A 22,433-nucleotide genomic window follows, 5' to 3' on the forward strand; every position below is an offset into this window, starting at 1 on the left:
GGACGGGTGGCGGAAAAAGACAATCCATGGATCTCCTTCCGCGATTTGACTTGCTGAAGTGGCAAAAGTTCATCTTTACTTCTTAAGAAGATTATCGGTGGCGTAGGGGTCTAAAAACTGCTCAACGATGGTATAGTTCGAGTTCCGAATCGCAATGAGCCCACTCGTGTTTTTTCTTATACTTTCATCGCATATAAATTTCTCTGATGTTTTTGTTTTATTCTCTTTGATTGCATATTAGTAATCATATCCTCATTTCATTTTCTTTCCCTTTCCTTTTTCCCTTTCTGGAGCATCTGTGTCCATTTACAATTATTATTTTAAAATAGCTTTCCTCTAGTATACAATTGATGCTTCAAACGGAATGAATTGTTTTAATGACATTTCCGGCTAAATTATGGGTTTTCCCAGGAAGGCAGCCTCTCGTCCCTCCCGGACTCTATTGTTGCCAGATAAGTTGCTTTTTTAGCACTTTTCCCAATTCAAATCCATGTAAAATATTCACATTTATCGCACAATCTGGCAACCTCTCGAGTGAAATAGAAAAAGGTAGAATCGCTGAAAGTCTTAATCCTTCGAAGTTTATATTAATGATGATATATACCTTCTCAAAATCTTGAAAATAGACAGAAATCTCTAAAAAAGTAAGAAAAAGTTTATAGTGCCCTAGCGTGTTTTTGGAACTTGATTCACCTTTTGCGGAATTTTCAGGGTAATTTTTTCACTTTTCCCTACGAGACAAGGGTTACACATGAATTGGATAGCATATTGCAATTCGGAACTATAGGCAGAACGGTAGGTTTTCAGGAGAGCAACTTTTGCAAAAACCATTGGCGTTTTTCATCAAAACGATCAATGTTGCAGTTTGATGGTTCATTTTATAGCTATGGAGTTCCTTTAACACCCTGTGTTGACAGATTCTTCAAAAACATCACACTGTTGCCAAAAATTACAAAAAAAGGCTATAGTTCCTTATTGCAAAATGAAGAATCCGGGGAAGCTCATTTTGCAATTAGGAACTATAGATTGTTTTAGCACTGACTGCATACAGGAGACGACCCTGGTGTCACTATTACACACTGGAGGGTTCACCCCAACAGAGAAAACACCCCTTCCTTCCATCATACGAAGAAGGGGTGGAGGTGCATTGTCCCTGCGGAAAGATATTCTACAAAAAACAGGGCGTGCCAAAATACCTACCGACTTGCTAATATTTCGAGAATGGTGGCAAATATTGACATGCAATTTGGACGGGAGGGTTCATAGATTTGATTGACATGAATCGATCAAAAAATGAAAGCATGAATCGATCGACACCGACTCGATCGACAAATTATTGAAAAATCGGTGTCATGATTCCGACATGACCGACATGAATCGATCGAAAAGTTGGGACGTGAACCGATTGACGTGATTTGATCGGCACTGATTCGAATGATGACCGTGAATCGATCAAAAACCTGCGAATCGATCGACAAATCTGTGAATCGATTGACAACCCCGTGATTTGTTCGAAAAATCCGTGAATTGATCGATAAACCCTTGAATAGGTCAACAAACCCGTGAATCGTGAACTTTTGAAAATTCGAAAATCCAAGATGAGGTATGTGGCCGAAAATGCTATCTCGGCTCCTGTTCGATCGATCATGCTGATTTTTGGTATCCGGAGGTATTTTTCGACGGGAAACTCGAATTTCTGGTCGAATTTTGAAAATTCGAAAATCCAAGATGGCGGATGTGGCCTAAAATGCTATCTCGGCTCCTGCTCGATCGATGTTGCTGATTTTTGGTATCAGGGGGTATTTTTGGACGGGAAACTCGAATTTCTGGTCAAATTTTGAAAATTCGAAAATCCAAGATGGCAGATGTGGCCTAAAATGCTATCTCGGCTCCTGCTCGATCGATGTTGCTGATTTTTGGTATCAGGGGGTATTTTTGGACGGGAAACTCGAATTTCTGGTCAAATTTTGAAAATTCGAAAATCCAAGATTGTGGATGCGACCGAAAATGACCTTATACTTGAGTAATTATCCCCTGGGGGATCTTTCATTCCTCGGACACGCATTTAAAGGGGAACTCAGAAGACGCAACCTCAAACTTGTTTTTCGTGGATTGAAATGCGAAAAATATCGGAGAAAATTATTGTGGCTTATGCGTAGTAAATACTTCAAAAAACGCAAAAATAAAAAATGACTGAACAAGCTCAATGTCAAGATTTGTAAAAATTTCAATTTTTCGAAACTCGGCTAGGAATTTGAGTTCCCCGTCCAAAAATACCCCCTATACATCCAAGATTCACCACGATAGGTCGAGCAGCCCGAGATAGCATTTTAGGCCACATCCGCCATCTTGGATTTTCGAATTTTTAAAATTTTGACCAGAAATTCGAGTTTCCCGTCCAAAAATCCGTAAGAGCACAGTTACACAATGGAATGTTTTTAAAATGTTTCAAATTATGTCAATCTCGGATCAGTCATTGACATATGTTTCCAACACATTTTCAAAACGAATACATGAAATGGGCAAGTTGGCCGTGTCTTTGAAACATATTGAAAACAAATCGAAAATGTTTCTAATTGTGGTCATTCAAACTTCTTTAAAAATAAGTTGGAAACGTTTCAAACTTATTTCAAAAAAGCATAAATAACCCACCCAAAAAATGTGTAAGAATTGTGTCAGCTATGTGTTGTCAATATATTGCAGTCCGTTCAATAAACTACATCTGAAAGGTTTCAAAAACATTTCAAAACCATTGCCACAGCTAAGCCTATGATTGAAACATATTTACGGAACATTTCTGCCAAAATTTATATGAAAATCAATGAACCTATATTGACACCAATCAGAAGAAAATTGTAATTGTGTCAATTTTTTTTAACGACCCAGGCACAGATTCATATTAGATTTGTGCACGATATGTTGTGAAAGGAGATCAACTAAATATTTTGGAAACATTTCTAACACATATTTAAAACGTTGCTGCAGAAATTCTTGGAAGTTCGAAGTTTCTGAGAAATAAACCTGAAATATTTCTGACACAATTTGGCAACGTTTCCAAGATCCTTCAAAAACATGTTTCAGAAACAACTGGCAGATATTTCGTATTTTTAATCTGATAAGGTACAACTATATGTCAAATCTATGTATGAAACGTGACGGAATGGTATTTGAAACGCCTTCAGATGTTCGTGTACGGATTTCCCTCATTGCTCTCGAATTGAAATACTCGTATCACTCTCATTTAATTGATCCGCGGCGATCGTATGTCATAACCATTTAAAAAATTAATTTAAACGCATTTATTTCAGAAATGTGTCAGGAATCAGTTTAACAAAACAGTGCCTTGATTGTCATTAAAACCTGGTGAACACAAGTTGAAAACATTTCTCAGACCTTTCTAAAAATTTTCCTAGTTCAAACTGAACCCACTAGAGCGTTGACGGTTCATTTTCCGATCTTACGAAATTTTGGTTTATTTTTTCGTCTCAAGGTTTACTTTTTAGCTATTTAATTTATCAGAGTTAAAAACGGTTTTAAATTCTTGGTATGCATCACATTTATCTCCATAAGAGTTTATAAGTAGTTATGGATGATTATCTAAAATATTGAAACCATACATCATGCTTTGCGTATACTTTTCTAAAGTGAGGACGTCCTAATCCCTCTGATAGTTTAATACTGATGGAGTGAACCCATAGTTCCATACTCTCCTTAGGCATGGTCTGTAATCAGGCCGCCCAGGCACTTGATTTGATAGCTATAATGCCTCCACGACATTTGCTAAAACAGATGTCTGAAAATTTTTTTACGGTCAAGAAGAAGTGATATGCGGATATATTCAACACAGAGTGGGCTCGTGTTTAACACTACATGGACTGTAGTGATTACACCGAAAATGTGTCATAAAAATTTAGAAAATCAGAGGAAAATCTGAGTTAAAGGCTCATTGTTTTACAAATGTGTCGGAAATGTGTCAAAAATGCACTGCCAACGGAGACCTTCGCCCATTGTGTCATTGAAATATGTAAAAAAATGAATTCGAAACATTTCAGTGACACAATCTGCAAATGTTTCACAGACAAATAAAATGTGGTGACATGGGAATATGTTGAACACAGAGTGGCTTCGTGTTTGACACTTCATTCGGGTTTTTAAAGTGTGACGTGAAACATTTCAGAAATGAGGCTTGGTGTCATTGACACGTTTTAAAAACATCTCAAAAACTAGGTGTGCTATTAGGGTACCCCCTGATACCAAAAATCAGCAACATCGATCGAGCAGGAGCTGAGATAGCATTTTAGACCACATCCGCCATCTTGGATTTTCGAATTTTCAAAATTTGACCAGAAATTCGAGTTTCCCGTCCAAAAATACCCCCTGATACCAAATATCAGCAACATCGATCGAGCAGGAGCCGAGATAGCATTTTAGGCCACATCTGCCATCTTGGATTTTCGAATTTTCAAACTTTGACCAGAAATTCGAGTTTCCCGTCGAAAAATACCTCCGGATACCAAAAATCAGCAAGATCCATCGAACAGGAGTCGAGATAGCATTTTAGGCCACATCCGCCATCTTGGATTTTCGAATTTTCAAAATTTGACCAGAAATTCGAGTTTCCCGTCGAAAAATACCTCCGGATACCAAAAATCAGCAAGATCCATCGAACAGGAGTCGAGATAGCATTTTAGGCCACATCCGCCATCTTGGATTTTCGAATTTTCAAAATTTGACCAGAAATTCGAGTTTCCCGTCGAAAAATACCCCCGGATATCAAAAATCAACAAGATCGGTCGAACAGGAGCCGAGAATGCCGAGATAGCATTTTGCCGATTGCCTATAGTTCCGAATTGCAAAATGGGAAATCCGAGTTTCGCATTACGCAATAGGGAACCATAGTATAGGTCCCAATTGCAAAATGAACCTCGCGTGATCCTGCGACGGCAAATTTTTGCGGGGTCGCTGAAGCGGGATAAAAATCGTTTTTGAGGATTTTCTTTTTCTCAATAGTAAGTAAATACCCTCCTGATACGAAATTCATCATAAAAAAAATCGAAAATTTGACCTCTTCTTCTTCTTCTTCTGCCTTCTGACTAGGGCCGTGACCCTGTTTGTCTAGCCTCTAAAACAGTAATATGATGCCGATGAGAGAGATCACTTAATTCTCCGGGGATGAAAGGCAGCTCTGTGCCCATCTCTTGGGCACAAAATTTGACCCTAGTTCCTTATTGCATAAAGCTGTCCAATTCGTAGTGGTTTGTCACCTGCGTCACGGGCCCCTCCAGGACCCGGGCCCCGGTACCAAGGACCCAGTATCCCCCCCCCCCCCTTGTGGCGGGCCTGCCACAAATAGAATATAATTTGCCAGCGCCTCATCAAAAGCTCACATGGAAAACCTACAAAACTGTCAGTTAAAAAATATCCTGGCTTAAAATTTCTTCACTATACTTATGAGTGTGAAGTTGCTATTTTTGAAGAAGCGGGTTACTTTGTTCCTGCGAAAAATAGGTTTTCATAACCCGCCATACAATGCTCTGGTTTCTAGCCATCATCATTTTCAAATTTTGAAGATTTGACTGGAATGATTTCCCCTTTTTCTAAGTTCCACAAAAACCGACAGGAGCCGAGATAGCAATTTAGGCCACGGCCGCCATCTTGGGTTTACGGATTTTGGAAATTTGACTAGAAATTTGAGTTTTCGGTCGAAAAATAACCTGTGATACCGAGTTTCACCGAACTCGAACGAACAGAAACTGAGATAGTATATTAGGCCACGTCCGCCATCTTGAAATTGAAAATTTTCAAAAATTGACTAAAAATTCGAGTTTCCCGTCGAAAAGTACCTTCAGACACCGAATTTCAGAAAAATCCATCGAACAGGAGCCGAGATAGCATTTTAAGCCACTTCAGTCATTTCGGATTTTCGAATATTGAATTTTTTGAATTTTGATTTAAAACACGTGTTACCCAAAATCGAAGCTCAGATTCGGATTTCTCGTAAAAAATCGATGCGATTTCATATATCATACCCTGACATCGAATTTCAGAAAAATCCATCGAACAGGAGCCGCAATGGCATTTTAGGCTATGTCCGTCATTTCTGATTTTTTAATTTAAAAAATTTGACTCAAAAGGCGTGATACCCAAAATCGAAGGTCAGATTCGGATTCCTCGTTAAAAATCGATGCAATTTCATGTATCATACCCGAGCATAGCGTGAAGGAAAGAGACGTAACGTAGACTTACTGTTTCGAGCATATGAATGCAACTTGGCAACATGGGTAGTGCTGAGTGGGTCAGCGGAGGAGGAAGAATAAGAATTTATCGTGAGAAATTCCTCGGGACGAAACCGTTAGCGCCGGCGTCTCCCCGTTCGGTTGCATCTCGGGCGACCGGCGCGGCGCGGCGGCGTAGTTCTAAGGGTAGTATGACAGAATTCATACGCGTTGTCTAACCTCTTTCCTCAAAGCTATGATAACATATGATACATGAAATCTCTTCAATTTTTCACGAGGAATCCGAATCTGAGCTTAGATTTTGAATATTACGCGTTTTAATCTATTTAAAATCGTAGGAGAAATTACAGAATTGTCTTTGAAAATTGATCACACATTAGTGTTTTTTTACGTCATTAAACCTCTTTCCTTCACGCTATTCTAACATATGATACATGAAATCGCATCAGTTTTTCACGGGGAATCCGAATCTAAGCTTAGATTTTGGATATTACGCGTTTTAATCCATTTGAAATCGTAGGAGAAATTACAGAATTGTCCTTGAAAATTGATCACACATTAGTGTTTTTTTACCCCGTTTTTCTTCTGCGCTCACCGTAACCATTATAGAATTCCATCACTGTCATTTTTCAAATTTGCAACTCCCATACGGATGAAAATCGTGATTGGCTTGTGAATATACCGGCAACAATTTTAAAGTATCTCTACAATGAACTCATGTTGCGATTAAAGTATTTTTACTTGCAGAAAAAAAGCCATGAAAGAAATAAAAGAGACTACCCACTTAAGACCTCCTTTGTGGTGATAATTTTTGTGAACCAACTCTAAATTTTTCAGATTATGATTGATGAGCCGCGAATAGAGCAATTTTTACATACCTTCAGCCGAAGCTTGTTTGACAAACTTGCTCTATACAAATTGCTAATCGTGAAAGAGCGACGCCAAAAACGACCGTTTTTTGGCACAATTTGGGCCAGAAGGGATTTTTCTGAAACCGGGCCCAAACGATACCTTATGATACCTTAAAACTCTGGTTAAAATTTTAGCTTGAGTATACGCACGGTTTTTGAGAAATGAGGGGGCAAAGTTGCCAAATCGCCATCATTCTGGACAGCATTTCTACAGCAAAAAGACGGGAAAAATGGACGAAAAAGTTACATTTTTGATGGGTTTTGGCTGTAAATGTTCTTATTGGGCCTCCAAGCATTTAACTGTGTTCAGTTTCAAAAAGTTTGATCGCACAGTAGTCCAAAGTGGGGAGAAATCGTCGACAAATCAGGATTCTTTGTCAAATTTTTAAAAATGGAAATAAAATTGTCGGTCTGCTGCAGTTTTCATGGCTAACAATGTTCTTATCGGTCCTCAATGCATGAAATTGTGTTTAGCTTCACAAATTTACATCGCACAGTGGTCAAAAATGAGGGAATTAGTGGACAAATTAAGATCCTCTGTGAAACATTTTAAAAATGAAGTGAAACTGTTGGTCCCCAGTAGAGTTTAGATCCCGGAAAAATTCTTTAAATTATTTTTTGGACTATTTAAATCATTTTTTAATTTTTTCTCTCCATTTTTCCTTCTTTTTTTTAAATTTTTGAAAGTTTGCATATTTTATTGAGATAATGCTACAAAGTCTATTCTATAACAACGTTCTATAGACAATACGGTCTGACATTCAGCAATAATTAAGAAAATTAAATACATGAATTTTTCTGGGATCTAAACTTTACAGGGGACCAACAGTTTCACTTCATTTTTAAAATGTTTCACAGAGGATCTTAATTTGTCCACTAATTCCCTCATTTTTGACCACTGTGCGATGTAAATTTGTGAAGCTAAACACAATTTCATGCATTGAGGACCGATAAGAACATTGTTAGCCATGAAAACTGCAGCAGACCGACAATTTTATTTCCATTTTTAAAAATTTGACAAAGAATCCTGATTTGTCGACGATTTCTCCCCACTTTGGACTACTGTGCGATCAAACTTTTTGAAACTGAACACAGTTAAATGCTTGGAGGCCCAATAAGAACATTTACAGCCAAAACCCATCAAAAATGTAACTTTTTCGTCCATTTTTCCCGTCTTTTTGCTGTAGAAATGCTGTCCAGAATGATGGCGATTTGGCAACTTTGCCCCCTCATTTCTCAAAAACCGTGCGTATACTCAAGCTAAAATTTTAACCAGAGTTTTAGGGTATCATTAGGTATCGTTTGGGCCCGGTTTCAGAAAAATCCCTTCTGGCCCAAATTGTGCCATTCTTGGCGTCGCTCTTTATCGGTATTTACTTACAAGGGAAAGAGTTGCATAGGAACAATTATCAACATAAAGGAAGAGTTAGGCCCTGGGCATGGAGGCAGGATTATTATTTTTTATTATAATTTTCCAGAGCTTTTAAAGACCTGTAAGGAAAGTAGCGTGGGTGTATGCAAACGGTGTTTAGTTGGGAGGGTCGAAGCATTTTTTGGTTTTCATTTGCGTGAAGCTAGATCAAACGATGGTCTTTTGAATGGTTACTCACAAAGTCGTTTCTTCAAATCCACGTATTGTTCTGGACCCGTCGTAGAAACTCTCCAGACCTGTGCTCCATCATAGCCACCCGGACTGCTCCCAAGTTTTAAAGTTGAAACGGATGATAGCACGAATACGACAATGTAGAGAAGTAGAAGACTTATTTGGAATGGCTGTGTTATTCCAAAACATGCGGTGCTCGACTTCTTCATGTCAGGGTTTGCAATCTTGTACAATCCAGAAACTAAACTTCGTACTAACTGAAACATTTTGTTTTCATTTGGAACGAGGATGACTAGCAAAAAGTACTGAATCGATGAGAAAAAATGTCCCTGGGGTCAGAGGTGTGCGTCCAAGTGTATTTTTATGGGAATTCGGGTATACAATTTGTGTTCGATTGGTAAAAAAATTTGCCTCGTGTGGTTTGAAGAGTATTGCTGAATCCCTATGTTCATCATGATCTGCAGAAACCGTCGGTTTTTTTGTTTGTTTTTTTCTGCTGGTTTAATGGCATCGTGTCTAGCTTCAACCGTCGGTTGGTGAACTTCGAAAACTAAGATCAGGTCCACGAGAAAATACGCACAAATCCCCCAGACCGGGCTTACACGATCTTTCTGACTGATCACGAAAATTTGCTTTAATGCTAACAAATAGAAATTGTTCGAAAACACAGTTTGGCTTACCTACTGTGAGACATTCCCGTCGGTTTTAACTTTATTCGATCGAATTGCATAAACCAATGTTCCACACAACTACTTCACTCAAAATCGAATAACGTTAAAATAGGTTCTGATTCAACGCTTCCACTATCATGCACCATCCTGCCGGAAACCGAAATTGTTCGAGGTCATTTTCCCCCTCATTCGCAAACTTGATGGAGCCAACTTCTATTGATTCATCACTTTTCAAATTTTCCTTTACATGTCGAGTAACGTTAAAATAGATTCTGATTTTACGCTTTCACTATCATGCTCCATCCTACCGGAAAACTAAATTGTGCGAGGTCACCCCCCCCCCCTCCATTTGCAACCTTGATAGTGCTAATTATATTGATTCATTATTTGTCAAATTTTCCTTTACATGTCAATGTGAACACCATTTTGCAATGTTTGCCGCACGTGTTTCGTTTCGCAAACAACCGATTTGTGTGCTCTGCAAATCTGCCTCTGTCACAATAATTTACAATATCGTATAATTACGAGACAAGATCGCAAAAGTAAAATCCGATCACGAAGACAACGTTTGGTTTGGTGAATAGAATACTTCTAGCAATTTAACATCTAAAAGTAAACATGAATTCAGACGAATACAAAAATAATATATTGTAGTGTGGATTCTACGTTGATGCACTACCGATTGAAGGAAGGACAAATCAACATATTAATCGGGATTACAAAAATTTTATTTGGTTGGATTTGCAATGTTCGAGCACATTTGGCGATGAATTTTCTTGTTTGTTCTCTGATGAGTTTATCATGTATTTTTGAGTTATAAGTATTGCTTGTTTCAGAATCTCTGCTCTTGTTTTTTGTTTTTTTTTTCCTCATGGGGGAAGAGGGGAATATTACTGCACATTTTTGTGCGAAATTTTGAATAAAAATCGTAGCATGTCAAAAAAACATCGAACGAATTTGTTTGAAGTAGCAGTGGTCTAACATCCGCAAAAAATGCAAAATATGCCGGGAAATCTGCAACGTCGCAAACTAAGACTCATGTTTTCACAGGTTCGCGGGAGATGTGTCATCCAATCATGCAAATTATATTTATAAAGTCTTTAAGCACTTTGAAAATATAGTATACTTATAGGATTCTTTCAAATGAATGCAGCGTTGGTGGAAAAAGGCAATAATAGAGCTGAAAGCTCATTTATGCCGAGAAACACGAAAAGGATTAAATATCACATTCTATATTGCATAATTAATTTAAGGCGACAAAATTTTGGTGAAATTAAAGTCTGGATTGCGGCTTTCCTATTGCATCAGCGACAGCTTTGATGAGCTCAAACCCTTCTTTGCCAGTGGGAATGATCTCAGAGGCTGGAAGGATGAACCCAAGCTTTCCATCATCCCTCAACTCCATGCAATAAACAAATGGCACCCCTTTCTTCGTAGCCCAGTCGATAGAGATACCTGTTAAACAAATGTAAGATAAATGAATCAGTTGTAAAACAGCCACAAGATAATTCGTAGAAAAACAATCAAATATGACCGCCCGCGAAGAAAGAAGACTACAATAGGACGGCATGAAACGTATAAAAGAAATGAAAGATTGGAAATTTCAGTGAAATATTTTATGAAGTTTCACGATGCTGTAAATATTTCATATTATTCAGGGGCTAGAGTATGCAACCCGCACGCAAAAACACAAAAATAGAAGTTTACAATTTTTACAGTTTTCGAAACATAAGAAGGAACAGGTATTTTTCAATATCTTTAATGAATTTCTGAAATCTCAAGATTTTATTTTTCATAAAATTTTGCCACCCTGACTACGTAAGAGAAAACTGAAAATCGAGCTTTCTACCCGCGTAGTGGGTATCAAAGAGCGCAAAGCGCCCTCCGGGAGTTGGGCCGCACAGCGGCCGGAACCCACGGTCCCCTAGTAAAAGACTATTATACCCACTAGAAGGGATCCATTCCTTTAACCCATGTAGCCTGCGCCAAAATTCACTCATTCGTTGCGGTCTAAAATAAATAGGGAAAGATGGCGGTTCTATTTCAAAGAGTTTTCCTCATCCAAGCATACGAAAAAGTCTGTGTGGTTTGAGTGGTATCTTTCAGAGTGACGCACAAAAATTTTCAAGCGAAGTGAAGGATACGCCTTTTAACTAATGACTCAATCGAATAAACCAATCGGAATACGACAAAATATCCTTACCAGCGGCCGGATACAAATCAGCAGAACCCTGCACGGTATAATTCTTGCCTGTCAGCTTCATTATGCTCTGTTTCGCCACCATTCCCACCCGGTGTAGTTCCTTCTCATTCGGAGGAAACTCTTTTGTCTTGTAACCGTAAGAATACAGGATCAGCTGACTGTACGTGTGGAATGATACCATGGCCTGTAATCAATAAATCCCGTCAAAATTAAATCGTAAAAACGGTCTGTTTCATTTGTGAAATTGTGCCAGTACGTAGTATTTTTGAACCAACTGAAAATTTCTAAAAATGCATTTTCAAATCTTGATTACAAATATGATGTATCCCTGTTGACAGTTTTGAGCCAAACTTTTACTTGCTTCAATGTTAAACGTCGCCAAAACAGCATCTTTCACTGTACAATATCAATTGGACCGCGTCAAACAGAAAGGAACCAAGCCACATCAGCTCTTGCCAAATTTAATCGAGAAATTTGATTTTTTACATGAAAACGGTTGTGCGGATTTTGTGCAGATTTCTATGAATTTTCTCCATAATACAAAGCAAATTCCTTAAAATTTTCAAAGGAATCCGCACAAACGTTCTCTCGTAAAAAAATCCAATTCCCCTGTTGAATTTGGCAATAGCTGATGTCGCTTGGTTCCTTTCTGTTTAACGCGGTCCAATTGGGATATCGCGCTTTGAAAAATTCGGTTTGTAACGTCATCCAGTCTATTTCTGATTATGTTTTCTGTTCCTTGCGCGTTGCATGGTTACGGATTATGCACAATTTTTGACCAACCTCTGCGCCTTCATCGTCGCAAATTATAGAAAGTCGACTCTGCTGTGCTGAGTAAAAAGGCCGTATGAACCCACAGGCGTTGCCAAATTTCATTTGATAAAACACGAATTTCCTGATGAACTTATGAATATTATACTTCCAATTTTTCAGATAATTTTGTTCCCAATTTCAACTAAAGTCCCTGAAAATTTCAAGGACAAATATTCATAACTTTCCTCAAAAACAAGCATTTAATTGAAAGAAATTTGGCAACTCGCGAATGTTCTTACGGTGTTCTCCCGTAGCACGACAGTACTGTACTGCCGTGCTAAGGAAGAACGCCGTATGAACCTCCAGGCGTTGCCAAATTTCCGTTGGCAAATCACGAATTTTCGGGAAAATTTGTGAATATTTTTCCTCCAATTTTTCAGATAATTTTGTTCGCAATTTTATCTAAAGTTCCTGAAAATTTAAAGGAAAAGCATTCATAACTTTTTTTAAAAATGAACATTTTACCGAAGGAAAGTTGGCAACTCTCGAATGTTTTTACGGCGTTCCTCCTTAGCACGGTAGTGTAGGAAACGACTGTTGACCCACCTTAAGTTTAGTAATTTTGCTCGATAAGAACTTTATAATCGCCTGGGTTTCAGCCTCGGAATCTGGTTTGGTTCCTCGGTAGTCTTCCATACAAGGGTCAGAGCTGGAGCCTTCATCGCCGCCGAAAGCCCATTGCATATCGAAGTTGCGGTTCAAATCGACGCCGAAGCACTTTTCTTTGATACCCTTGGGACCGGGTCGTCGGTTCCTCCGCCAAATCCGATTTTCTGTGCGGGTGTACTCATAGCCATCCAGATTTATCAATGGTATGATGTAATAATTCAATTTTTTCAGTGCAGCGCTCAGATTGGCCTTGCGTTCAACCAGCTCCCGCATTATGTACAGAGCAGTGGTCGGAGCGAGCCATTCTCTTGCGTGAAAAGCTACCAATTGATAGTTTTTAGAACAGAAGATGGAAATATTTTTAGAGGAACAGAAGATTTTTAGTTCAGATAAAAAATTATTAAACTATCAAAACTTAATTTCATCGACTGATAATTGCGACGAACAAATGTGTGCTGAGAAAGCTCGCCGAACTATGCGGATAAAGAATAATAGAATTACTATACATAGATTTATGATGATGATGATATATATATACGATACCCAGGAATTCCAGTAATGAGTGCTAGATTTCAATCAGTGTAAGTTACATTTACTACAGCGATATCCAAATGATGAACACTATCAGAAATCTAGATAGTATTGAAATCTAGGATTTTTGAGGACTGTGCATAATCCCAAATCTCACAACCACTAACATTTCTTCACTAAATTCCATTGAGTTAATTTACAAACGTTAAAGAAGGTCTTTGCATAAAATATCAAAAATACTCTGTAATGGAGCTGATCTAACCCTAGGCAAAGGTTGCGAAGATGTTATCATGTACAAAATTTATCAAGGAGCCCAATTTTCTTTGATATTTGGAACAATTTCCTTCATTTTAATGGTAGAGAGGTGAGAGAATCGATGTTTCGTCAACATTTGACCATTCGCCTTGGAATTTGATTAAATGTCTAAGTTCACTTTTTGCGTATTTACCTGCATCTATCCAAAAGTATGGTGCGTTTTGGTCGTTGGTAATGGTTAGTAATTTCATTTCTCTTTTTTCATATGTTTGCCCGATCGACTCCACTTTCACAAATGCTTCGTAATTCTCCGCTAGATAATCCATGTAAGCGTGTATATCTTTCACACCATGATAGTGCTTAAAAGTCAGTTTGTATTCTGCAAGCAATAAAATACATATGGATGATGATAGTAAAAAACATGTTTCTCGTTGTGGGGTTGAAAAATGTCTTACAATTTTTCCTTCATTACAGAAAACCTTGTTTTCAAACAATCTTTATTTGAAGTCGTCACGCGCAGATACACTACAAACTAGCTTTCGTGGCTTGCCAATTGCCGCTTTTTATTCATCAGAATATAGTGTTACGTAGACAAGGCAATTCATAATAGAATGCTGCCCTTTTGACCCGTAGGCTTTGTTTCTGCATGATTTCAAGATTGATGTGCAACAATTTCTGTGCAACAGATGTTTTATTATTCAAAAATTAGATCTTGAACATTTAAACAGTCACATCCTTCGATATTGATGGTGCGGAATTTCGCCCACGCTATACAATTTGTTGGATACTCAACGGACTTCACCACTTTGGTTTCTTATTGTGTGCCGGGTGTACATAAAATCTTTCCAATGAACAGTTTTAATCGGAGTAGTACGAGTTTTCTTATTGCAATCAATTTTAGAACATCATAATTTTACGCTCAAAAAACCATTCTGCCTGAGCTAATTACAGAGCTAATTCAGAAGGGTTATGTTTTATGATAACTATGATCGGTTGAAAGTTAATCTTGTTGGGATACTTCCTGTATACTTGCAAATTCATCGCAAAACGAAAAAATTCTGGCATCTGGTAAATACCCCAATATGTATACCACTGAATACCCCCCAATGAATGGTACTCACTTCTCTGCTTGCTTTGGTACTTCCCTTCCTCAAGTGTTGTCATTTTGGGATCTGCAGCTTTCATACTTTTGCCGAAGTCATCTGTCAAGACTTTGTAGTCCAATTTTGAAGACGCAAGAAGTTCTTTTGCTTTGTTTAAATTTGACGCTCCAACGAGGAAGTCGACATTTGATTTCGTATGACGAAAAACCTGGGCAGCTGTAAAGATACCATGCGCTAATTGTTAACCATGCCAAAAATTAAATGGAGAAGACAATGAATATCAATGGACTAGAGAACTCATTTAAGGAAGGTGAGGACGAATGAGACACAGTTCCTCACCCATCTAGAAGTTACAATGGTCGCGTATTTCTCACACAATTTTGAGTTTCAAGCAGCTTTTTTACAGCATCAATGAGGTGATCGCTCTAATATAGTTTAATTTGCAGAGATTTGCGTTTCTCGTGAACATTGACAGTAGAAGGAAATTTTTAAAGATCTTTCGTGAGCCCAGCTCCTATGATAGAAAAGCATCAAAAAGTTAGTTCTTCGATAGAGGTGGTCAGGTTGCCGAAGTGCGTAAAGCTTAGACAACTGAAATTCTCATCTAATAGCAGATTATACACTTAATTTTGAGATCGCATCAGCAAAAAAGAATAAATAAATAAATAAATAAATAAGTAAAATGAAATGAAAAAAAAAAAATCAAAATAAAATCCCGCCTATCGCACGTTTTAAAAAAATCCTTAAAAAACCGAGAAATGGTTGCATGCGGTAATCATGGGGGTAAAGCAACATTTACATACCGACGGTGTAAGTCGGCAATCACATAACTCGATTTGTGACGTCGCAGACTTCCTATCGTACTTTATTTTTTAAATGGAAAACTACTCAACGGCAATTTTTTAAAACTGCCGTGATTTTTCTTCTCTGTGCGAAGAAAATTCTGCAAAAACTTCAAGGTATAAGGTCAACTTGTTTTCCTTTAAAGAAAATACATAGAGGCGGAGATTTTCAGACACCGATTCAAGATATGTGATTGCCGACTTACACCGTCGATATATCATTACTCACATAACTGTTTCTTCACATTGTCAAATGCCTTCTGGCCTGCAGCGTCTTTAAAGGACACCCTCCAAACTTGAGCCCCGTCAAATCCATCGGGACCTGTTGGCGGTGTGCAAGATACGGACCCAACGACGAAAATCAAAGCAAAAAATGCGATGACGGTCCTGACTCCTGGATGAGGTCTGGAACCATTAAGATTTGCTTTGCAGCATGAGGCAGCTGCGAGTAATACACTCATAGCTCCAATATGAGAATTCAACGCTAGTACATTCGTAACAAGAATTTTCTGCAAGAAAAAAAATAGAAAAACCACTGTACAAGGCATAAATTAAAAAATAAGAATAAAATGAGCAGGAAATTTTGCGTTAGTAAAATATATGAATCGTCTTATACACGTCTGAAGATTCGAGCCGTATTTTTAGTTTTCCTATTTCCTTCTTCTTCAGTCTACAATTCACTATTGAAGAGAATATGAATGAATTCATGTTCACGCATTTAATAGGCGAGAGTTACCCGTTGCAATCAGACAGAAAGCTGAAATAAAAATAATAGCGGTGGGGCTTTCCTTTCTTGATGCAAGTTTCCTTCTCATATCACTATTTATCAATATAAAAGAGAGAGGACTCGCATTTAGATAGTGGCTTTTTCAATAAATCATAGGCGTTCACTGGAAAAAAAAACACATTGGATCTAGAGTCTAGACTCTTGAAAACATCGACAAGAAAAAATACTCTTGATTCAATCGGATTTTTGCTTAAATCAAGAACCAAGCCTCTCAATTTGAGCGGATTTCCTTTTGATTCAAGCAAAAATCTGATTGAATCAAAAGTATTTTTCTTGTCAATGTTTTCAAGAATCTGGACTCTAGATCCAATGTATTTTTTTTCCAGTATTCGTCACAAAATTTTATGGCGAAATGTCATGAGATCGGCTACTTTCGTAGCTCTGGCGAGATTTATGATTAGGTGGAAGTCGTTCAATGGAAAGCAACCGAATGAAAAAAAGAAGTCGAGGAAAAATAGATAAGCTAGATGAGTGATAATTTAAACAGGAAAAAGAGAAAATGTTACTATTTGCTTCGATGCAGAGAAGAATTTAATTATTCTCACTTGTCATTGATGTATGCAGGTGACGAGAGCCGCATAGGAGGGATTTACATTTGTACATATAGATTGAGATTTAAAGTTCTGCAAATATTCGAAGCGCTCAGGCCGACAAAAAGGTACATACATGATCACTACTGTACAATACATATAAAATGAGGACTAATCGTATGTTTCCTTAGTTGCAGGAAACGCGTCCAATTGCTTCATAGCTTCTACTGCCTTCATTCTGACGGATAGGCATAACATGTCTCACGCGTCAAAACAGTTGTATCTTCAGAAATGGGATTTTATGTGTTTCTTTTTGAAAACAAGAGGACTTTTCCTACTAAATTAGGTTCTGCTTTAAAATACAGATTTTTCAAATTTAGTTTCGTCTTACATATTGTATACCAGACTGAACAGCTAATTTTTGTTTAACAAGCCAGATCGTTTCAACTCCTTTCATACTTTTAGTCGTCAGCTATTGTGCCTCATCTCTCTTGGCCTCCGCTATGAGTTTAGGACGTGTATTTAGCATAAAAATTCCAAGAAAATGTACGATTCCCCCACTTCAGTGAGATTTTTGCCACAGGATATGACAGATTCATTATAGCGAGATTCTAAAACAGAGAGAGATAATTCAATAAAGATTCTCTTACGTATTTTCACGTCTGAGTTCCTCAATCAGTAACAGATGAGTGCGTTTAAAATATTACACTAATGATATTTATATATAAAGTTTTCTCATATGAAATCGATACCAACATCAATCGATGACTACTGAAAAGAATGAAGCTACACTGGATTCGTATGGAGTTATTCAATATTTACTCTTTAAGGTCACATTGTACCCCGTATAGAGTGTAGAAAATCCAATAAACCGTATTACAAAGTAAACGCATCGTAATGTCAGCAAATCTGCTTGGATTCAAATCGTTTTTGGTCCCGCTCAAATTTGAACGTGTTATTAGCGTACATAAAAAAGTAACTGAACAGCTTGTGCTTAAAAACTTTCCACCACGCAAAAACTGGAGGACTCGTGGACAAACATTTTCATGTAACACGTTTTGTCATTAAGAAGGTCACAATATAATGAAACAGCTAACAAAAGAGCAGCCTGAAACAAGTGAACAGTAAGCAACAAGGCTCCAAATTAAGCACAAAATATCATACACTCACATCATATAGAACAAATATTTGTCAAGCATTGATTAATGATGTGTGCGGGTTCTTTTTTCTTCAACTTCGTTTTTTTATTAGACCTTAACCTTGATTACACTTGAACATCATTTTATTACTCATGATTCTAGTTCGGTCGTCGTGTCATAAAAAAGGAACTTTTACTTTTGGCTATGCAGTTATGCCCTCTCAAAAGCTCTTAATCGCAAGAAATTGGATAGAATGCAATATGTGTTCAAGATTTTGTAGCTTATGCTGTTCTTTAGAACCAAGTGGAGGAAGCGCGATTTCCACAAATCACTTTCCTCTCTTAACTCGCTAACTATTATAACCATTCTGACTTACATCTTATTTCCAAAGCGAAAGTAATATCCAAAGGAAAAAAGGCATATCGATCGTATTAGCCGAACGCTCCATGTTCCATTTCAATCAAACTATTCAGTTTGTCAAACCGAACTTCGGACAGCACTCAAATATCGATAAATTCATTTTATTCATCTCTCTACCTATCTACTGAATACAGATGTAAATATATTCATGCACATTCACACGCTGAATTTAGCAGCTGAATGTGGAAGTTAACAGTCATCGCCCAACGGCTGAAAAGCAAATTCAAGTTATTTTCATCCAGATGTGTATCGAATCTACTCGAATAGTGCAGACAAATTCAACATTAGTCCGATGGTTGCTGAAAATCGTTGCTGAATTTTGCGCGTCACGCGCAAAATTCAGGCATCGGGCCGATGACTTCCACATTCAAGCCACATTCAGCTCCCACATTCAGCGTGTGATTGCGGCATTAACAGCCGATTTACTATAGTAGTACTCGAAAGTATTAGTTTCAAACCAAACATTCGGTTTGTGAGGCGGAGCTCATTGACTGAACGGGTCTAATGAAAGGGGTTCGATAACGCAAATCGAACGTTCGATTTCACGAACCTAGATTTGCTTTGACCAATCGAACATTTCAATCGATATGGAACAACGGACGATCGAACTATTCTTTTCATCGTGGAGTGTGGCGCCACCCTCTGAGGCACACTTCATAGTAGTCATTTCATTCATGATAACCATGCGGCACGGCCGTATGCTATTTTCGTTGCTGGTGATCGATTGATCTTGAGGTGATGTTTCTGGCGCGAGCGCGAAGTGTCACGGAACTTGGAGGCTGTGCTGCACGTCTTCTGACGTCTCGACTCGATAAATCGGCTTCGATTGGTTTAGCGTCCACGAGAGGTCTCTTACTTTCAAGATGCCCATTAATTATCTGCAACGGGCTCTTATACGTCTCCGCTCGGTAATGTTTTACCCCTACTTTTCTTATTTGTCTATCAGTCGATTCTTCATCAATCAATCTCATTTCATTCCGACCTATCGTCTCTTTCCCTTCAGTGCTTTTTTCCATTATTCCACCCGCTTAAGATGCCTTGTACAAGAGCTGACAGAACAAGAATCCGAGTCTAAATTTCTTTGGGGAAGGGGGGGACAATCAGAAATTGATATGATGCATGAAATTTTAATGTATATTTGGTATTTTTGGTTTCAATTGATTTTGATCAGTTCAAATGGTCGACTTTTTGGTGGCGCTCACTGTAAACCCCTTCAGATTTCAAACTGCCAACAAAATATAATTTCTAAAAATTTCAAATAATGTGTCAATGGGAACTCGCAAGTGCATCAAACTAGCTTAGCAATGTTTCGCTTGAAAAACGATGAGCCGCTTCAAAACTCCATAAGTTTCATACCAGTGACTTTTTGTTTTAGTTTCAAACAGGCTCACTGTTGTTTTTCTGGGACAAACGTGAAATCCTCCCATGCGGAGGGGGAGGAGAATTCAGCAACCCGAAGTCCAAAATCAATACCCTCATTTTATATCAAATTATTTCCCAAAAATGCTCATGACCAATGGAAAAATTCATCTGTGAAAAATGTCACTGAAGATTTTGGTAATTATTTTGAAAAATATTACCTAAAAAATCGAACTTATTGCGTTGTTGGATGGTTGGAAGATCAACCTAATCCAAGGGGGTAAAGGGGGAGGAAGAGAGAGAAGAGATAAGAGAGAGAGAGAGAGTTGATTCGATATATGCGCAAGAGGTCTTGCAATAAGTTGCTTGCGAATGCCACACTGTCAATGTTGAATCTTTCAAGAAACATCAAGAGAAAGCAGCGGATCCGAGACAAGGATTTACTATTCCGTACGTGTGTACGTGAGGTACCGAAAGTGCACCAATTGAACGATGTTAGCAGTCTTAATTACGGAATCCGAGCAGTTCTAATTGCCGCCTGCAAGGAGACAAAACTGCTCGTCTGTCGTGAGACTGGATTCTTCCGTCCTGAATACTCCACACCGTTCGACAAACACTTTTTAATTTTGTTTGCCAGGATTCTTATATTCCAGAAATTGCTACCCTCGGCAGCACCCAATAAACTTTTTTTTTTTGAGAGAGTGATTTAGGCCTTTTTTTCAGTGGTTTCATATAAAATATAATTATATAATTAATAAATAATATAATTTGGCCACACCTAAAGCTTCATACGGCGTTTTCCCTCAGCGCGGCAGTTTAGTATGGCCAATTCAGACGCCACTGGATCCAACCTGTACCCTGTGCCCCATGAAATGCTAAGGGGTTTGGTGAATCTGGCGGGTAGCTCTGTGATTGGTCCATACTGATGAATGGGCCTGTCGCCTCTCTGATGGTATCGATGTCAGTAACTTCATCAGATCCAAGACGATCGGATCGGGGTGCGTGACATTGCATCCACCTGCGATGCATCCACCCTTATGTAACTTCCCTAACCTAACCTTACCTACTTAACCTAACCTAACCCTACCTGCCTAACCTAATCGAACCTAACCTAATCTAACCTAACCTAACGGTTGGGTGGATGTATCGCAGGTGGATGCAACGTCCTGAGCCCATCGGATCGGATTGATGCGAACATTTCGTCGTCTACCTGACATAAGAACGTAACAACACTCTGCTCGGAGAAAAAAACTTCGTGCGTGGGACCCGAAGTTTAGGTCATATGGATCTCTGAAGTTTTCGGATTGAGCATCTGAACACTTTAGGTCCAGCTGCTGAGGTTCGGATCACACATCTGAAACTTCAGTTCTTACATCTGAAATACTTCGGTTTTCACATCCGAACAACTTCCGTTCTCGCATCCGAAAAACTTCGGTTCTCACATCTGAAGTACTTCAGATGTAAGAACTGAAGTTTCAGATGTGTGATCCGAACCTCAGCAGCTGGACCTAAAGTGTTCAGATGCTCAATCCGAAAACTTCAGAGATCTGTATGACCTAAACTTCGGGTCCCACGCACGAGGTTTTTTTCTCCGTGTGCAATGAACCCTGTTCTTCATACACTTCAACGTTTTTCCGGGCTCATCTCAATGTGTAGTTACGCTCTTATGTCAGCCAAGCGACGATTTGCGTGTTTTCGGCTCTTCTTGACGCAACGGTAAAGTCTTGATCTCATGATAATCTGCCTACCGATAGCTCATCGGGCTCGTTAATATTGTCAATGAGCTGAGAACGCATGCGCACAACTCGTTCCGGTTCATTGCGCCTAGGGCCCGGTGCGGTGCACCAAGCCGGACCTCGTGTACACCGTATTGCCGCACTACGGAAAAGAGCCGTAAAAGCAGTTCGAGATGAGCCGCGAGACGCATAATCGCATGGGCCAACCGCGGCTCATCCCAGACCGCAATCTTCCGTAAGTCGGCAGCGTAACACCCCGATCCATTATAAACCCATTTGCCCGCGCCATCCGCATCTCGTGCTTCCAACCGCCGCCGCCAGATCGCGCTCTATATCCGCCGGATCGCATTACGTGATGCTCCGAGCAACCGGGCGACGGCAACGGTGGTTCCGGTCCCACGACCGGTCGGGGAGGAGAGAGTCGCGGCTGTCGCTTCGCTTCTTGCGCGATTTTTCCCCTGCGGGTCGGGTTGGTTATTCTTTTCGCGACGGCAACACTGCAGCCGGCGATTTCTTCCCGATTCCTAGCTAAAATCAGCACCCGCTTTAGTCGTAACGAAGGATTCGCGGCCGATCGTCGGAAACCACGTGGAACACTCTTTCGACCACGTGGATACCGGTTTTTCCCGCCAGTTTTTTCGCTCCTCGAAGTTTTCGGTTTTCCACCCTTCTTTTTACTAAATTT

The 22,433-nt window shown here is 39.0% G+C and overlaps 2 protein-coding genes across 2 annotated transcripts in view; one reads left to right on the forward strand and one right to left on the reverse strand.

The window, feature by feature from the left end:
* Positions 1 to 8,683: 8,683 nt before the first annotated feature.
* Positions 8,684 to 16,619, reverse strand: LOC109035402 (carboxypeptidase B-like). The gene is made up of 6 exons (XM_019049016.2): positions 16,007 to 16,619; positions 14,954 to 15,151; positions 14,026 to 14,211; positions 12,984 to 13,366; positions 11,625 to 11,808; positions 8,684 to 10,876 (listed from the first exon to the last, which is right to left on the reverse strand). Exons 1-6 carry the CDS (start codon positions 16,323 to 16,325, stop codon positions 10,695 to 10,697), a joined length of 1,452 nt encoding a protein of 483 aa, XP_018904561.2. The 5' UTR covers positions 16,326 to 16,619; the 3' UTR covers positions 8,684 to 10,694.
* A 2,766-nt stretch (positions 16,620 to 19,385) lies between these two features.
* LOC109035424 (trehalase) overlaps positions 19,386 to 22,433 on the forward strand; it is a 78,907-nt gene continuing 75,859 nt past the window's right edge. The window contains exon 1 of the mRNA XM_019049051.2: positions 19,386 to 19,561. The gene's annotated coding sequence lies outside the window, so the exon portion shown is untranslated. The remainder of the gene's footprint in view (positions 19,562 to 22,433) is intronic.

This window comes from Bemisia tabaci, chromosome 4 (genome assembly GCF_918797505.1).
Source record: "Bemisia tabaci chromosome 4, PGI_BMITA_v3".
NCBI classification, from domain to species: Eukaryota; Metazoa; Arthropoda; class Insecta; order Hemiptera; family Aleyrodidae; genus Bemisia; species Bemisia tabaci.